General features: G+C 37.8%; 1 protein-coding gene across 18 annotated transcripts in view; it reads right to left on the bottom strand.

The window, feature by feature from the left end:
• DYNC1I2 (dynein cytoplasmic 1 intermediate chain 2) overlaps nucleotides 1–7,645 on the bottom strand; it is a 51,452-nt gene extending 43,807 nt beyond the window's left edge. For 6 of the 18 annotated variants that reach the window (XR_010839132.1, XM_067026287.1, XM_067026290.1 and 3 more), the window contains exons 1-3: nucleotides 7,202–7,330; nucleotides 6,016–6,132; nucleotides 3,593–3,710 (exon numbers count right to left, since the gene is read on the bottom strand). Coding sequence is in view for 17 of the 18 variants with exons in the window: in XM_067026287.1 (XP_066882388.1) it covers nucleotides 3,593–3,710; nucleotides 6,016–6,123 (226 nt within the window). In the remaining variant the exon portion in view is untranslated. Of the gene's footprint in view, nucleotides 1–3,592; nucleotides 3,711–6,015; nucleotides 6,133–7,067; nucleotides 7,177–7,201; nucleotides 7,357–7,446 lie in introns of those variants that run through there. The other 12 variants (XM_067026292.1, XM_067026288.1, XM_067026298.1 and 9 more) reach the window with 12 other exon arrangements.
• Between the last annotated feature and the right edge of the window lie 8,185 nt (nucleotides 7,646–15,830).

Genomic DNA, 15,830 nt, shown 5'->3' with positions numbered 1-15,830 from the left:
GAAAATGTAGGAGAATATATTTGTATCCTCAAAGTGGAAAGGACTTCTTTTCAAAGAAAACCAAAAAAGAAAAAAAAATGGTTATAAGTGGTAGATCTGACCACTATCAAAATAAAGGATGTGAACATATCAAAATGAAGGATTCTGTTCAATAGAAGATACTATGATGGAAGCAACCTAAATGTCCATTGACAGAGGAATGGATAAAGAAGATGTGGTACATACATACAATGGAATATTACTTAGCCATAAAAAAGAACAAAATAATGTCATTTGCAGCAACATGGATGGACCTAGAGATTGTCATACTGAATGAAGTCAGACAAAGACAAATATCATATGATATTGCTTATATGTAGAATCTTTAAAAAAATGGTACAAATGAACTTATTTACATAACAGAAATAGAGTCACAGAAGTAGAAAACAAACTTATGGTTACTGGGGCCAGGGGGTGGGGGGGGAGAAAAGGGGAGGGATAAATTGGGAGATTGGGATTGACACATACACACTACTGTTCATAAAATAGATAACTAATACAGGCCTACTCTATAGCACAGGGAACTCTTCTCAATACTCTGTAATGACCTATATGGGAAAAGAATCTATAAAAGAGTGGATATATATATATATATATATATATATATATATATATATACATACATACATACATACCTGATTCACTTTGCTGTACAGCAGAAACTAACACAACATTTTAAATCAACTATACTCCAACAAAAAAATACTATGAACAGTTAGTAGATGATAGACTAGGAGAAGGTATTTTTTAAAAGACTAAAAAAGACAAAGAAGTCCTCCCTTAAGTACACAAGGAACTCCTACAGCAAGGTAAAGAACCCTAAAAGTAAATGGGCAAAGGATATGAACATGTAATTCATAGAAGGGAAAATATGAATGGTAAATAGATATATGAAGAAATGTTCAATCTCACTGTAAATAGATAAATGTATATTACGACATTTTGACATACTACTTTAAACTCATCAAGTAGACAAAAATTTAAAAGTTGGATAATATCAAGTTATGTGGATATAGTGAAACTGTTACTTTCTCATACACTGGTAGCAGGAGCATGAACTTATAGTCATTCTTGAGAGTGGTATGTAGAACCTAATAAATGTAAGTCAGCTTACACACAATAACATAGCAAGTCAATTCCTCAGCATACATTCCAGAGAAACTCTTCCACAGTCCTTTCAAAAGAATATATTCTTTGCAGTGTTGCTTGGGATAGCAAAGCAAGGAGACAGAAGCAATCTAAGTGCCTATCACTGGGGAACAGATAAGTAAAATGTAGTATATGACAGAATATTATGTACCAGTCAGAAGTGAATAACTAGATCTATATGTAACAACATGAGTAAACATCAAATACAATGCTGCTTGAAAAAAAGGAAAAAACAAGGTGAGACATATAGTACAATGCCATTTATGTACATAAAACATACACACTTAGATATACGAAATCTTAAAAAATGTCAACACATGTTGGACAGATCAAAAGGACATATGTTAAAAATCCAAGAATGGGTACTTAATGCAAGACTGGAAAGGACAATGGAATTGGAGATGGGAAATGAGGGAGAAACACACACACACCACACACCCACCCCCACACACACATCCCTAAAGAACAGTCTTTCAAGAACAGGTGATGGAGGTGAGCCATAAACTGAGAAATTTGAGCAAGTGAATTTAGTGAAACTGAAGTCCTAAAAAGAATAGAAAAGGAAAAAAAAACTCCTACAGGAAAAAAACAAAGCTAAAGGCTCAGAAAAAAATGATCACTTAAAGACTATATAGCTGGGCTTCCCTGGTGGCACAGTGGTTAAGAATCTGCCTGCCAGACTCACTCGAGCATGGACTTGAGGATATGGGGAGGGGGAGGGGTGGGCTGTGACAAAGTGGGGGAGTGGCAGGGACATATATACACTATCAAATGTAAATTAGATAGCTGGTGGGAAGCTGCTGCATAGCACAGGGAGATCACCTCTGTGCTGTGTGACCGCCTGGGGGGGTGGGATAGGGAGGGTGGGAGAGAGGGTGATGCAAGAGGGAGGAGATGTGGGAGCATGTGTGTATGTATAACTGATTTAGTTTGTTGTAGAGGGAAAACTAACACACTATTGTAAAACAATTATACTCCAATAAAGATGTTAAAAAAATAAAAAAATAAAAAAAAAAAAGAATCTGCCTGCCAATGCAGGGGACATGGGTTCGATCCCTGGCCCAGTAAGATCCCACATGCCATGGAGCAACTTAGCCCATGTGCCACAACTACCGACCCTGTACTCTAGAGCCTGTGAGCTGCAACTACTGAGCCCGCGTGCCACAACTACTGAAGCCCGTGCACCTACAGCCCGTGCTCGCAACAAGAGAAGCCACCGCAATGAGAAGCCTGTGCAGCGCAATGAAGAGTAGCCCCCTCTCGCCACAACCAGAGAAAAGCCCACGCACAGCAACGAAGACCCAACGCAGCCCAAAATAAAATAAATAAATAAATTTATCTTTTTAAAAAGGACTATATAGCTAACAAGCAACTTGGTTTAGTTACTACGGTATTTTTTTTAACAAGATAAAAGTGTTCTAATTCATTTACTTTTAAAATTGCAATATGCCACGGAAGCGTATTAAATAAAGATATAAAAATTAAAGTACTTCAGTCTTCAAATTTTACCAATAGGAAAAGACAAATAAGCTGAAAGAAATAACAATGAAGTCGACCATGAAAGTAACCAGCTTTTTCATCTTGAAACCTTTTAGAAATTGTAGCTCTAAGACAGTTATATTGCAGTTCACAATAGGCATACAGCAGATACTACTTCTGGTATTTGTCCCCTGGACTAGATGGAATTAGCTCACAAACTAACCCTGAAATTTTAGGTCCTTAAATGACAAAGGCCATGTCAAACTAAAATACAACGTAACAGCACCCAGCTCAGAATTATTTTAACTAAGCATTTAATGCTTTCTTATATGTAACCAGCTTGTCCTCAATACCTCTATTATTTCAGCTTTTTGGTCTAGTATTGCTTTAAAGTGAACAGCCCAGAAAAACGAACAAGAATAAGTCAAACTGCTGCCAAAATAAGCTACAAATATTATTTCCCTTATTAGCATTGAGAGCAGAAGGCTATAAGCTTCTCCTTCCACTCCTGTATCTTTGAATATTGATATACTTTTAGAACTTTGATTCACTATACCTCTCTTCAACCTATGGAAAGGATTATAGAGTTAAGATCAGTAATCACAGTCATTTTTGAGCTTAACAGAGTAAGGCACAGATAACTTGTTCAACAAATGTTTGTTGAAATAAATTACTGATTTAACAAGAAAAGCCAATTGGTTTATGTTAATAAATATAGTCTTACAGCTCTTCTGAACAAACCAAATCACCATATATTAGCACATCTGAAAAAAGTCAATTCCAAATAAATTATAAGATTAATGATTTTTAAGAGGCACAAATAAGAAAAATATACAAAATACATTAAATCAACTCATCTCACATATGTCTGGGCTAAATAAGATATATGCCTATCTCTTATAAATGGATATATTCTTATCCTTACCAATGGGGGATTCTGGAGTTAGCCCCATGCTTTGAAGCAATGCTTCAGCTTCTCTTCTTTTTTTTTCAAGATCTGATTCTTCTTGCACAGGAGCAGCTGCTTCCTTCTTCTGATCAGTCTAAATTTTTTAAGTTAAAAATTTAAGTTTACATATGGTATGAAACATTTCTGTTTGCAAAAACTATAAATTTTTAAAATAACATGCTAATATTGTATACTTCTGGAGGTGGACTTAGTTTTGAATACACATTATAGTCATTATATGAAAATCATTCTCAATAGAGTTTTAGTAAGAATCTCCAAATGATATGTATTAAATTGATCCTTTAAAAAAATTTTTTTAATTTATTTTATTTATTTATTTTGGCTGCACTGGGTCTTTGTTGCGGTACACGGGCTTCTCATTGCGGTGGCTTGTCTTATTGCAGAGTACGGGCTCTAGGCACGTGGGCTTCAGTAGTTGTGGCACGTGGGCTCAGTAGTTGTGGCTCACAGGCTCTAGAGCGCAGGCTCAGAAGTTGTGGCACATGGGCTTAGTTGCTCCACGGCATGTGAGATCTTCCCAGACTATGGCTCGAACCCGTGTCCCCTGCATTGGCAGACAGATTCTTAACCACTGTGCCACCAGGGAAGCCCTAAATTGATCCATTTTTATATGTAATCAAGGAGTTCTCACAAAAATTTTCTGAACAGATAAATTCAAAAAGTACAGTCAATTTCTATTTATTTACAATATGAAATTGCTATCCATGGTCAGGAATTGTGGAAATCTCACAAATACATAAATACCACAACACTATGAAAGAAAAAAAAAGACTGAATCATTTAAGAAATAACAAATTTTAAGTAAATGAACAATCTGATTCGTTGAAAAAGTTCAAGTACCTCAAACTTCTTTTTGAAGTCTTCAGTGTATTTATTCAACTTTATGTAAAGGATGTTTGTCAAAAATTCATCTGGAGACAGGTTTTGTTTTTATTTTATAAACTATAGGTCTTATTTTTATGATGATAAATACACAGTTTGGTTTGGTAAAATTAAAATTTACTCTTGCATAGGACGAAACATTTTTTGTTATTGAAATTTTTGCCAACGTTTATTTCAGCCATTTATAGTTTTAGCAAAATCTTCCAGTTAAACTAGATAAGCCTCAGTACTCTCAGATCATCCAAAACATCTCAAGTGAAATTTAAGCATTCAAGGAAAAAGTTTTATATATACACCTCAAAAGTCTATTTCAGCTAGACAATTATTACTCATACAATCGTCTGCAATAAATTTTGTTAGTCATAATATTCTGATACCATTTTAACTTAAAGAAGTCATCAGAAAATTTCATCAAAATAGCCAAACAAACTATATTATCAAGTAGACACTTTACCTGTAAATAACAATATATTAGTAGACTCACTGTTTAATAGTATTATAACTGTAATGTCTCTGGTAATGTTTGATAACCTTTAAATCAGATATAAAGCATGTAATAGATATCCCTTAAGGCCACCTATGGCCATCTTTAGAAAACAAAAACCAAATTTGCCCTCAGCCCTGAAGGGTTTAAGCCTACACATAATAGTTTGGAATGGTTCTGCCAGTCTGACTCATGCTTCTATCAGTTAGCTTTTAATCAAATAGAGAACTTAAAGGTCCAACCCTCTTATAATAATGGATCACAAAAAGGTTCAGAAAACTAGAAAATTATTCAAGTACAGGCCTTTACAGTATCATAGCAATGCTGCACATACATTGTACCCTTGGTTTTTCTTTTTTCCTAAGAGATTCCTAGAAGTCTTGGCTATTGTTCGGGCTATCACACAGAAAAACTTGGTACTGTCACACTGAGAACAAACTATCTGAACACTGGCCATTTAAAACATCTATGATAAAAGTATACAAATCTACCTAAACAGTTTCCATAGAGATAAATGTACATTTCAATACAGGAGAAAGTAAAATATCTCCAGCTCAGGGTCAATGTATATCTGCCATACATGATAAAATGGTGATGCCAAAAATCAGAAGATGTAAGTACCTAGTCCACCTTTACGATAGTATCAAACCCACTACTTGGTAAAGATACTTCAATAAACTAACTCATGATAAAGGAGATACGATCAATTAAATAAACCCCTAATCAATTAATAATCTATTCTATACGAGTAAAATATTCAGATAAGTTCAAAGTCCAAACTAAGTTACGATGTATGTGCCATGTTTTATGAGCTATTACAAGGCAGATGCCTCTTACTTTATATAATAAACATATCCCTAGAAGACTAAATATGCATATTGAACTTTTCACCTAAAGTGCTATATTTGCAGTCACAACTGCTGGAATTTTAACTATTCTGAAAGTACTGCATAAAGGTATGAGTACTTAAAATCCAATTATTTAATATTATCTTTAAAAAAATCAAACATACTTCTTTTTTTTTCCTTTCTTCTTCTTTCCTCTTCTTTTCTTCTCTTATTTGAGCCAACCGCTGCTTCTTACGTTCCAACTCTGCCTTTAATTCACTTTTGTCAGACATGTTCGCGACCTTAAGAAGCATATAATCATTTACAATCATCAATACATTGGTAAAAGCAGCACTCTTTAAAAAAAATTAGTCTTTCAAGAAGATAACTGTCTCGAGAGGCCATGTAGTTCAATGCTATCTAAAGAGAACATACAAACTCTACTTTTAAAATAACGGAAGCATATATATTACTAAGACCTGAAAAAAATTACCAATATAAACAAATGTATATAAGAAATAAATACCCAGAATTGAGCATAGTAACTAGCACCAGTAAGCTCTGTTAATGTTCACATGCTCAAATTCAACACAATGTCTCTAGCTCTTAGAGGACACGGGTTGGCATTAAAAGCTAAGCTATATGACACAGATCAAATCTGCTATCAGAGTTTTGCATTCATTCCTAGAAATTTGATAAAACAGGCGGTCACACAGAAAATTTCTATAAATTCTAAAACTACCATGTAACAGTAATATTAAAAAGAAGCAAAACACAAATATTACCATCAATAACTATTAACTATACTTAAAGTAAGTACGGTTTTAGTCAAAGCCCAACAACAAAGTCTGACCGGATAACTACATACAGCTGACAGGTCCGCTCAACCTCCTAGAGGCCGGAGCCTCCATGACTGACGCGTTCACTTTCTTAAAACTCCAAGGAAGAGAAAGTCTCAGGTATTTTGTGCTACAACCTCCGCGTTCGGGTACTTTCCAACACACACCAAGTAAAGGAAAACGCTGTCAACGCAAGTAATAGCGACTTTTATTTATAAAATGGAGCAAGGCGAAAAGGAGTCACTTCTCCCCTGGGGTCACGGCCAAGAGGGAGCGGTGCAGGATAGGTCCAGGGGAGGAGGCCTCGAACTAGCCTCGAGGCTCCTCGGGGCACCTCCGGAGGGTCCAGAAGGTAAGGGAGTGGACTCGTCTCCCCTGGCCTCCCTGAGTCATCGCACCTGGCTCTCCCCGCTTCTCCTTCCCGAAGCCCGGCCCGGGCGGCGCTGTCAGCAGTAACTGCCAAGCCGCCCTTTGAGTCCCGACGTGAGACACAGCAGACAGAAGGGCCTAAAAGAAAGGACAGTCAACCCACCTGTCAGGTGCTGGGATGGGGAAGAGTCCGCCTGCCAGCAACTTCCCAGTAACGTCCCTCTCCTTTGCCCCCAAAGGCAACAGTGGCGGCCACTAGCTCCGCGGCTTCCCCAAGCGCACAAAGAGGGATGGGCGGTGGCTGCTACGGCGAGAGCTGAGGGACAAATGGCTTCACCACAGCGAGGTCGCTTCCAGAAAGAAAGGGGGGGCCCTGCTGCGGGGAACTGTAGCCCCTCCGTGACTTACCTGTGTAAAGCAGAAGCCGAGAGATGAGACAAAGAATCCGCCCACGGTCCCGAAGTGTTTCCGCTTTGCCAAGACCTGTAAGACTAAGCCTAATAGCCTGGGGCTGGGTAAGCAAACAACCCCCTCGCCTTAACGATTGACTCGACCAGGGAGAACTACAAGCCCCAGCTACAAGGAAAACCTGCGTACGGCGAGCAATGCACTCTGGGAGTTGTGGTCAACGGTAGTCTCAAAGTATGCTGGGACATGTAGTATTCCGTAGTCTTTAGAGTTCCCACTTTGAGGCCTTCCTTCAAAATTCCAAAGAGAAGCTTCCAGCAGTTCTCCTTAATGTAGTCTTGTCCGCTGGTCATTGCTCACAATGTTTTATGTGTTATATCTTAAGATCTTTGACTCAACATTGGCCGAATGTTTAAGAAGTGTTATTTTCAAGTGGTGAACCTATGTATTACATTGAACATTTGGTGAACACGTTCCAGGATATTTATACCAGTATTAGAAAAAAAACGCCTTATAGAGGTTTAAGCAAAATCTAGAATACAAAATCTAAATTTTGAAAATGTAGTGTAGCCTCATCTGTCAAAAAAATGTGAGAAATTTTCTTTAATTAGAAAGAGATCTGTAAGTCTTTACTCAGTTTTCACTAGTGTTCGTGGTTGTAAACTTGCTTAGTTGGGGTGTTACAGTTATGAAAATTAGCAAGAAAACCTCTGATTCCTGTATTTCCTCCCACATTTCTTTAAATTTAGGTTTCTTTAAATATTCCATGTACACATGGAATATTTATTTGAGCCTGCAAATAAAATGATAATTGTTGCAATCAATGAATCAATAAGAATATGTTAATCAGCATAGCAAATAATTCCTCAGTGTTTTGTTGCAGTGTGGGAGGTAGCGTTTGGGTTTTATTTCAAAGAATTTTTTAAAAGAAAGCATTTCGGGCTTCCCTGGTGGCGCAGTGGTTGAGAGTCCGCCTGCGGATGCAGGGGACACGGGTTCGTGCCCTGGTCCGGGAAGATCCCACATGCCATGGAGCAGCTGGTCCTGTGAGCCATGGCCGCTGACCTTCCGTGCCCGGAGCCTGTGCTCCGCAACGGGAGAGGCCACAACAGCGAGAGGCCCGCATACCACAAAAATAAATAAATAAAAGAAAGCATTTCATACTATTGGAATCTAAACCAAACAAGAAGGTTTCTACAGTTTTAGATTTTTTTAGTTTTTTTTTAATATACAAAGAAAGCAAAAGTTATTGGAATATGAATATACCAGAAATGTGTGGATTGATACACATTTTTTAAATTTTTGTTTAAAGCATTGACACCAAAGCAATGTCTTTCTTATATTCTAGAAGGACATTGCCCAAGTCTCAGAGTAATCCTAGGATTCAAAATCTAAGTCCTTGGGCCTGTGTCTAGTCTTTTCCTTGTCTTGCTCTGCCTATATACTAGATAAATATCTCAGAAATAAATTTGAGAAAGGAAATCCTTCAATTCCAAGACTTTCCCCCATAACCTAAAATTTCAAAGAGCTTTATAACTATACTCCCTTTTTGTTTTCTTTCTGTTTTCATTTATTAATTTGAAGAATTGTTATTGATTACCTACTGTATGCCAGGAACAGTGAGCTAAAATGCATATCTCTGTTCTCAAGGGGGAGGGCCAGTCAGGACACTCAGTTCAACTAAGTATTATGATGGGATTAAGTAGGGAAGTGATGGAAAAACTCTGAAAAATAAAATTTTCAGGAGGAAGTGATTCCAGAGCTAAGTCTGATTCTGGAAGGTTAAGTAGAAGTTTGCCAAGCAAAGTAGATGCATAAGGTTGCCTTAGGAAGAGGAAAGAATATGGCCAATGTACAGAGGAGGTATAAGATCAGGGACTACTGGAGAATCTGGAAATAATTCAGAATGGCTGTAGGCTAAGACAAAAACTGGGGAAATGAAGCCATGGGCAGGGGTGAAGTCACATATTCCACTTTAGATTTAGTCCTGAAGATGATGTGAATCCACTGATAGATTTTAAGCAGGAGAATGGTATGATAAGTTTAGCATATTAGACAACTGACCTTTTGAAGTGTCTGAGGAAAGACTGGTGTGCTAGTATTTTCTATTTGGCCCTTGGACTCATTTCCTGCCCTTCTCTGCCAAGCTCATGCCTCTGGGGGTTGACCTCATCTTCTTTGAGGTTGGGTTTAATGAAAGTGAGGCTTAGGTAAGGTTATCAGAAGGCAGCTGGAAAGTGAAATTGGGACCTCTTCCCCACTCCTTCTCTCCTTTGATGTTATATCTCTAGCAGTAGCTTCATCCCTCCATGACTACAACTCCTGCCAGGTGGCCCCTCCTCTATGGCTCTGCCTTTCACTGGGCTCTGGAAACTTTATCTTCTCTCATTGTCTCTTTATCTTCTCCTCTGTCTCTAAGTGTTTCATCATCTCTTATTTGCTTCCTTACCTCTGCTAGCCCCTCTGCAACTGATCCTTTCATTAAAAGACCTTCATTTGAACTATTTGAGTGAACTCTGTTTCTTGCTGAGACCCTTATTGATCCTGCTTGGTTGGAAGGATGGGATATGGAGAGAATAGGCAGAGTAGAGACTAGAAGCAGGGAATGCAGTTGGAAGGCTTTTGGATGGAACCAGAAATTACATGTGTATGAGCGAATGCATTAGCAGTGGGGATTAAGCAAAATAGATTAAAGAAATATTAACATTGTGTAAGACTTTTACAGCAATAAAGCAGACTAGTACCCCAACTGACCTTCCCACTGAAAACAACTAAAAATGAGGATAAAACACCTTCCTTCTTTTTTTAATTTTTTAAAAAAATTTATTTATTTAACTTATTTATTTTTGGCTGCATTGAGTTTTTGTTGCTGCGTACGGGCTTTCTCTAGTTGGGGCTACTCTTCGTTGTGCTGCGCTGGCTTCTCATTGTTGTGGCTTCTCTTGTGGAGCACGGGCTCTAGGCGCGTGGGCTCAGTACCTGCGGCTCGTGGGCTCTAGAGCGCAGGCTCAGTAGTTGTGGCTCATGGGCTTAGTTGCTCCGAGGAATGTGGGATCTTCCCAGACCAGGGCTCGAACCTGTGTCCCTTGCACTGGCAGGTGGATTCTTAACCACTGCGCCACCAGGGAAGCCCAATACCTTCCTTCTTGCTTCAAGAAGCTGGCAAGACAGTAAAGAATACTTAGGATAAAAGAAGGTAGGAACCTTGAGGGCACTTACCTAACCTTGTGAATTTTCACAGCCCTGTAGGGGTCAGATCACAAAAAGACAAAGCCCAAGGCCTACTCTAGACTGGGATTTTAAAAAGAAACCTCCAAACACATCTTTGATATAAGAAATCCACTCCTACTCCTGAAGGACTGCCCAACAATTTTACCACTGAGGGGGGTGGGAATAAAGAGGCAATTCCCTGAGAATGTGTAGTCACAAATGGGCCTTCATGTGGATTTTCAGCCTGAAATGTCAGTACTTGGATGGTTCGTAAAAACACAGATGGAAAATTTTGTTTACAGTTGTCCCAGACTTGTCATGTACTCAGGTGCCTAGGAGAAGCAAAAATGAATCTTTTTTATAGAAATCCATCCTTATTCCAGGCTTTGGAGAATTCTACACAGACAAATTTTAAGAAATTTGAGCTCAAAAATCACAAAACACATGAAGAAAGAAGGCACCAAAAGCAAGAGCCAACCAACTAAAACAACAGATAGCAGAATAAGACCCACAAGGACTTCAGATATTGGAATTATCAGACACAGAATATAAAATAAGTAAGGTTAACATGTTGAAAAAAATTAAAGAAGGAACTTAAAATATGAGTAAAACAGAAGATTATTAAAAGAACCAACTGGAACTTCTAGAAATCAATAATGTAATAACTGAAATTTAAAACTCAATAGATGAGTTAAACATAGCTAAAGAGAGCAGTATTGCCCTTACACAGCATTGGACACTATACTTTGGAGAATGTGCAGGCCTTCATCCAAAAAATCTGCATGGCTAAGGATATGGTAAGTCACACAGCATCTATATGCCCCCTTCTGGATCATACTTCTGCCACCAGGGGCCCTGAAATTCCCAGTTCAGATGGCCCCAAGCCTGCTTCCAGTTCCTCATGCAGACCTCTTCCTTAGGTCTCTCCCCCTGAGAGTAGACTGTGCCCTCAGGGGGTGGCCAGGAAATGGCTCTCATGGGACTATGGATGGAATTAGGATTTGTAAATTGGGTGTCTAAATGTGTACATTTGATGTCCCTTCCAGTGTGGAATGGAGCTGAGGAGAGAAGACAGAGGTTTGGGGTTAACAGTTAGGAGTTAGCTCTCCCTATGCCACTATATTATAGGGCAGAGCTCTAGTTATCCAAGAATTTAAAATTCAAACTTGGTCTTTATCAAGGTCAGAGGATGGAATCTATTTTATTTAATATTTTATTAGCTTGATTGCTAACTTTTAAATATATTTATATAGTATGTTGCCTTCCATTTGTACTCTTTCCCAGGGTCCTAGAAATATTAGGAACAGGTCAAGAAGAGAAAATTTGTGTATTGGAAGATAATACTAAAGAACCATCCAGAATGCAATATGGAGAGAAAAAAAGGTAGTATGTTAAAAAGATTTAGAATCATGGAGGATAGGAGAAGTAGGTCTAATAAGCATGTCATAAAGTTCTAGAAGGGAAGGGGAGAGAAAGTAGAGCAGAGGCAATTTCAGATGTAAAGACAATTTTCCACAACTGGTGAAAATCACCATTCCAGAGATTCAAGAATTCCAATTAGTTGCAAACAGGATAAATGAAAAGAAATCCAGAACTTGACACAGCTGAATATAACTGTATGAAACAAAAACCAAAACAACAAAAAAAATCAATCCTGAAAATAACCCAAATATCCACCAACTGGTGAATGGATAAAATTGTAATATATTCATACTGTGGAATACTACTCAGCAACAGAGAGGAATGAACTACTCATATACACAACGGCATGAGTGAATCTTGAAAACATCATGCTAAGTAAAAGAAGTCAGACATAAATAACTATGTACTGATCGCATTTCTATGAAATTCTAAACAAGGCAGAATCCTAGACAATGACAAAAAGCAAATCAGGGGTTGCCTGGGCTGGGATGGAGAGAGTGACTAACTGCCAAGGAGGCAAAAGGAAACTTTTGGAGTCATGGAAGTGTTCCTGTGGCTTTGTAGTATGTTTTGAAATCAGGAAGTGTGAGACCTCCCACTTTGTTCTTTTTTGAGATTGTTTTGGCTATTTGGAGTCCCTTGAAATTCCATATGAATTTTAGGAAGGATATTTTTATTCCCACACAAAAAGGACATTGGGGTTTTGGTAAGGATTGTTTTGAATCTGTATATCACTCTGGGGAGTACTGCCATTTTATTTTTAACTTTTAAACCTTTAGCCAGACTCATCAAGAAAAAGAGGGAGAGGGCTCAAATCAATAAAATTAGAAACGAAAAAGGAGAAGTTACAATGGACACCACAGAAATACAAAGAATCATAAGAGACTACTACAAGCAACTATATGCCAATATAATGGACAACCTGGAAAAAATGGACAAATTCTCAGAAAGGTACAATCTCCCAAGGCTGAACCAGGAAGAAATAGAAAATATGAACAGACCAACCACAAGTACTGAAATGGAAACTGTGATTTAAAAACTTCCAACAAACGAAAGTCCAGGACCAGATGGCTTCATAGGAGAATTCTCTCAAACATTTAGAGAAGAGTTAACACCTATCCTTCTGAAACTACTCTTCCAAAAATATCACAGAGGAAGGAACACTCCCAAACTCATTCTATTAAGCCACCATCACCCTGATACCAAAATCAGACAAAGATACCACAAAAAAAGAAAATTACAGGCCAATATCACTGATGAACATAGTCACAAAAATCCTCAACAAAATACTAGCAAACCAAATCCAACAACACATTAAAAGGATCATACACCATGATCAAGTGGAATTTATCCCAGGGGTGCAAGGATTTTTCAATATACGCAAATCAATCAGTGTGATACACCATATTAACAAATTGAAGAATAAAAACCATATGATCATCTCAATAGATGCAGAAAAAGATTTTGACAAAATTCAACACCCATTTATGATAAAAATTCTCCAGAGAGTACTGCCATCTTAATACCAAGTCTTCCCATCTGTGACCACAGATTATCTTTCCATTAATTTAGTCCTTCTTTAATCTCTTTGAGTAATTTTTTTTTCTTGGTTTTCAGTGTACAGGTCTTGCCCTCCTTGGTTAAATTTTACCTAAGTATTTAATTCTTTTTTACGTTATTGTAAATGTATTGGTTTTTAAATTTCCTTTTTGGATTGTTCATTGCTAGTGTATAAAAATACAACTGAGTTTTGTGTGTTCACCTTGTATACTAAAACTTTGCTGGATTCATTTATTTGCTCTAACAGCTTTTTTGTAGATTCTTTAGTATTTTCTATATATATTATAAGATTATGGGCCTCCCTGGTGGCTCAGTGGTTAAGAATCTGCCTGCCAATGTAGGAGACACAGGTTCGAACCCTGGTCCAGGAAGATCCCACATGCCATGGAGCAACTAAGCCCATGCACCACAATTACTGAGCCTGTGCTCTAGAGCCTGTGAGCCACAACTACTGAGCCCACATGCCACAACTACTGAAGCCCGCATGCCTAGAGCCCGTGCTCCACAACAAGAGAAGCCACTGCAATGAGAAGACTGTGCACCGCAACGAAGAGTAGACCCCACTCGCCACAACTAGAGAGAGCCCATGCACAGCAACGAAGACCCAATGCAGCCAAAAATAAATAGATAAAATAAAGAAATTTATTTTTTTAAAAAAGATTATGTCACCTGTGAATAGAGATAGTTTTACTTCTTCCTTTCCAGTTTAGATATAGTTTATTTCTTTTTCTTGCCTAATTTCTCTGGCTGGAACTTCCGGTATAATGTTGAATACAAGTGATGAAACAGAGCACCCTTGCCTTGTTCCCTAAGAGGAAAAACTTTCAGTCTTGAAACTACTGCTTTTTTACAAGGTCAGAATATCTCCTCCTTTCATTGGAAGAGTAGCCAAGATTATTCTGTGGAGTCTGGTCTCTCTAAGACCATGGGAAACCTACTCACCGAGGGAAATATGTCAGCTCTGGGCTGGAGGAACTGAAGACTCTTGCTTTCAGGCAGGGAGCTGAAAGAGGTGTGGGAAATACCTAGATATTGTTTGGAATTTCCATGCACTTAATAGGGAATAAAAAATATATGAAACCCTTTAACTGGTTTCTATATCTTAGTGTCCTGAAATTTCTCTCTCATTGTGGTTAAAGAATCACTGGCCAAACAGCGATGCATATCTGTTTTTCAAATTCTAAAATCTGATTAAGTAAATAAAGGTATAGCCATAGAATGCAGTACCATGAAACCTTTAAAATTAGTATGGTAGTTCTCTACATGCTGATGGCAAATGACCTCCATTATAATTTATAACTGAAAAAAGTAAGGTACAGAATAATTTGCATAGACTTATTCCATTTCTTTAAAAAAGAAGAAACATATCTGTGTGTACTATTTTTGCAAGGATACACAAGAAGTGAGTGACAATGAATGTCTCTAGAGAAGAGGCTTAGAGGTCTTGGGATCTAGGATAAAATGAAGACTTTGTCCTGTGGCCCATTTGAATTAAAACCAAAAAAAAGTAAATGTGTAATAACAAAAAAAAACCCACACGTTTTTATTTCGTTTCATTTTTAACACTTTTTAAAACCTCATTATCAGCATTCATTAGAAAGACTGTAATGGCTGAAAAACGGTCAGTTCTCCAGATATTATTTAGTTCAAACCACCATGCCATTCCTACTTCTTAAATTGGCAGAGTTGAGGAGAAATCATAGTAAGCATTAGTACTGAAGGGGTTTTTTGTTTTGGGGAGAGAGACAGGGAGCTTGCATTTTAAAACTTTTCAGATGGGACTTCCCTGGTGGTCCAGTGGTTAAGACTTTGCCTTCCAATGCAGGGGGTGCAGGTTCGATCCCTGGTCGGGGACCTAAGATCCCACACATCTTGTGGCCAAAAAACCAAAACATAAAATGAAGCATTATCGTAACAAATTCAATAAAGACTTTGAAAATGGTCCACATCAAAATAAATAAATAAAACTTCTCAGAATAGTTTGTAAGAGAAAGTAAAATAAATAAAAAGTGCATTTGCTGAACACACTCATATCTAGAATTACACTTGAACTCAATATGCCAACCTTTAGAAAATTTTATATAAGTAACATGTTGAACACACTGGAGGCTTTCATTTATATGAAAGTTTAAAGCAGGAAAAACTAATCTCACGATATAAGTCAGAATAGTAGCTATGAGGTATGGGGGTAT

The sequence above is a fragment of the Kogia breviceps genome, chromosome 2 (assembly GCF_026419965.1).
Source record: "Kogia breviceps isolate mKogBre1 chromosome 2, mKogBre1 haplotype 1, whole genome shotgun sequence".
Lineage (NCBI taxonomy): Eukaryota > Metazoa > Chordata > Mammalia > Artiodactyla > Physeteridae > Kogia > Kogia breviceps.
Note: the sequence above shows the minus strand (reverse complement) of the source record. Positions and strands in the feature narration are given on the sequence as shown.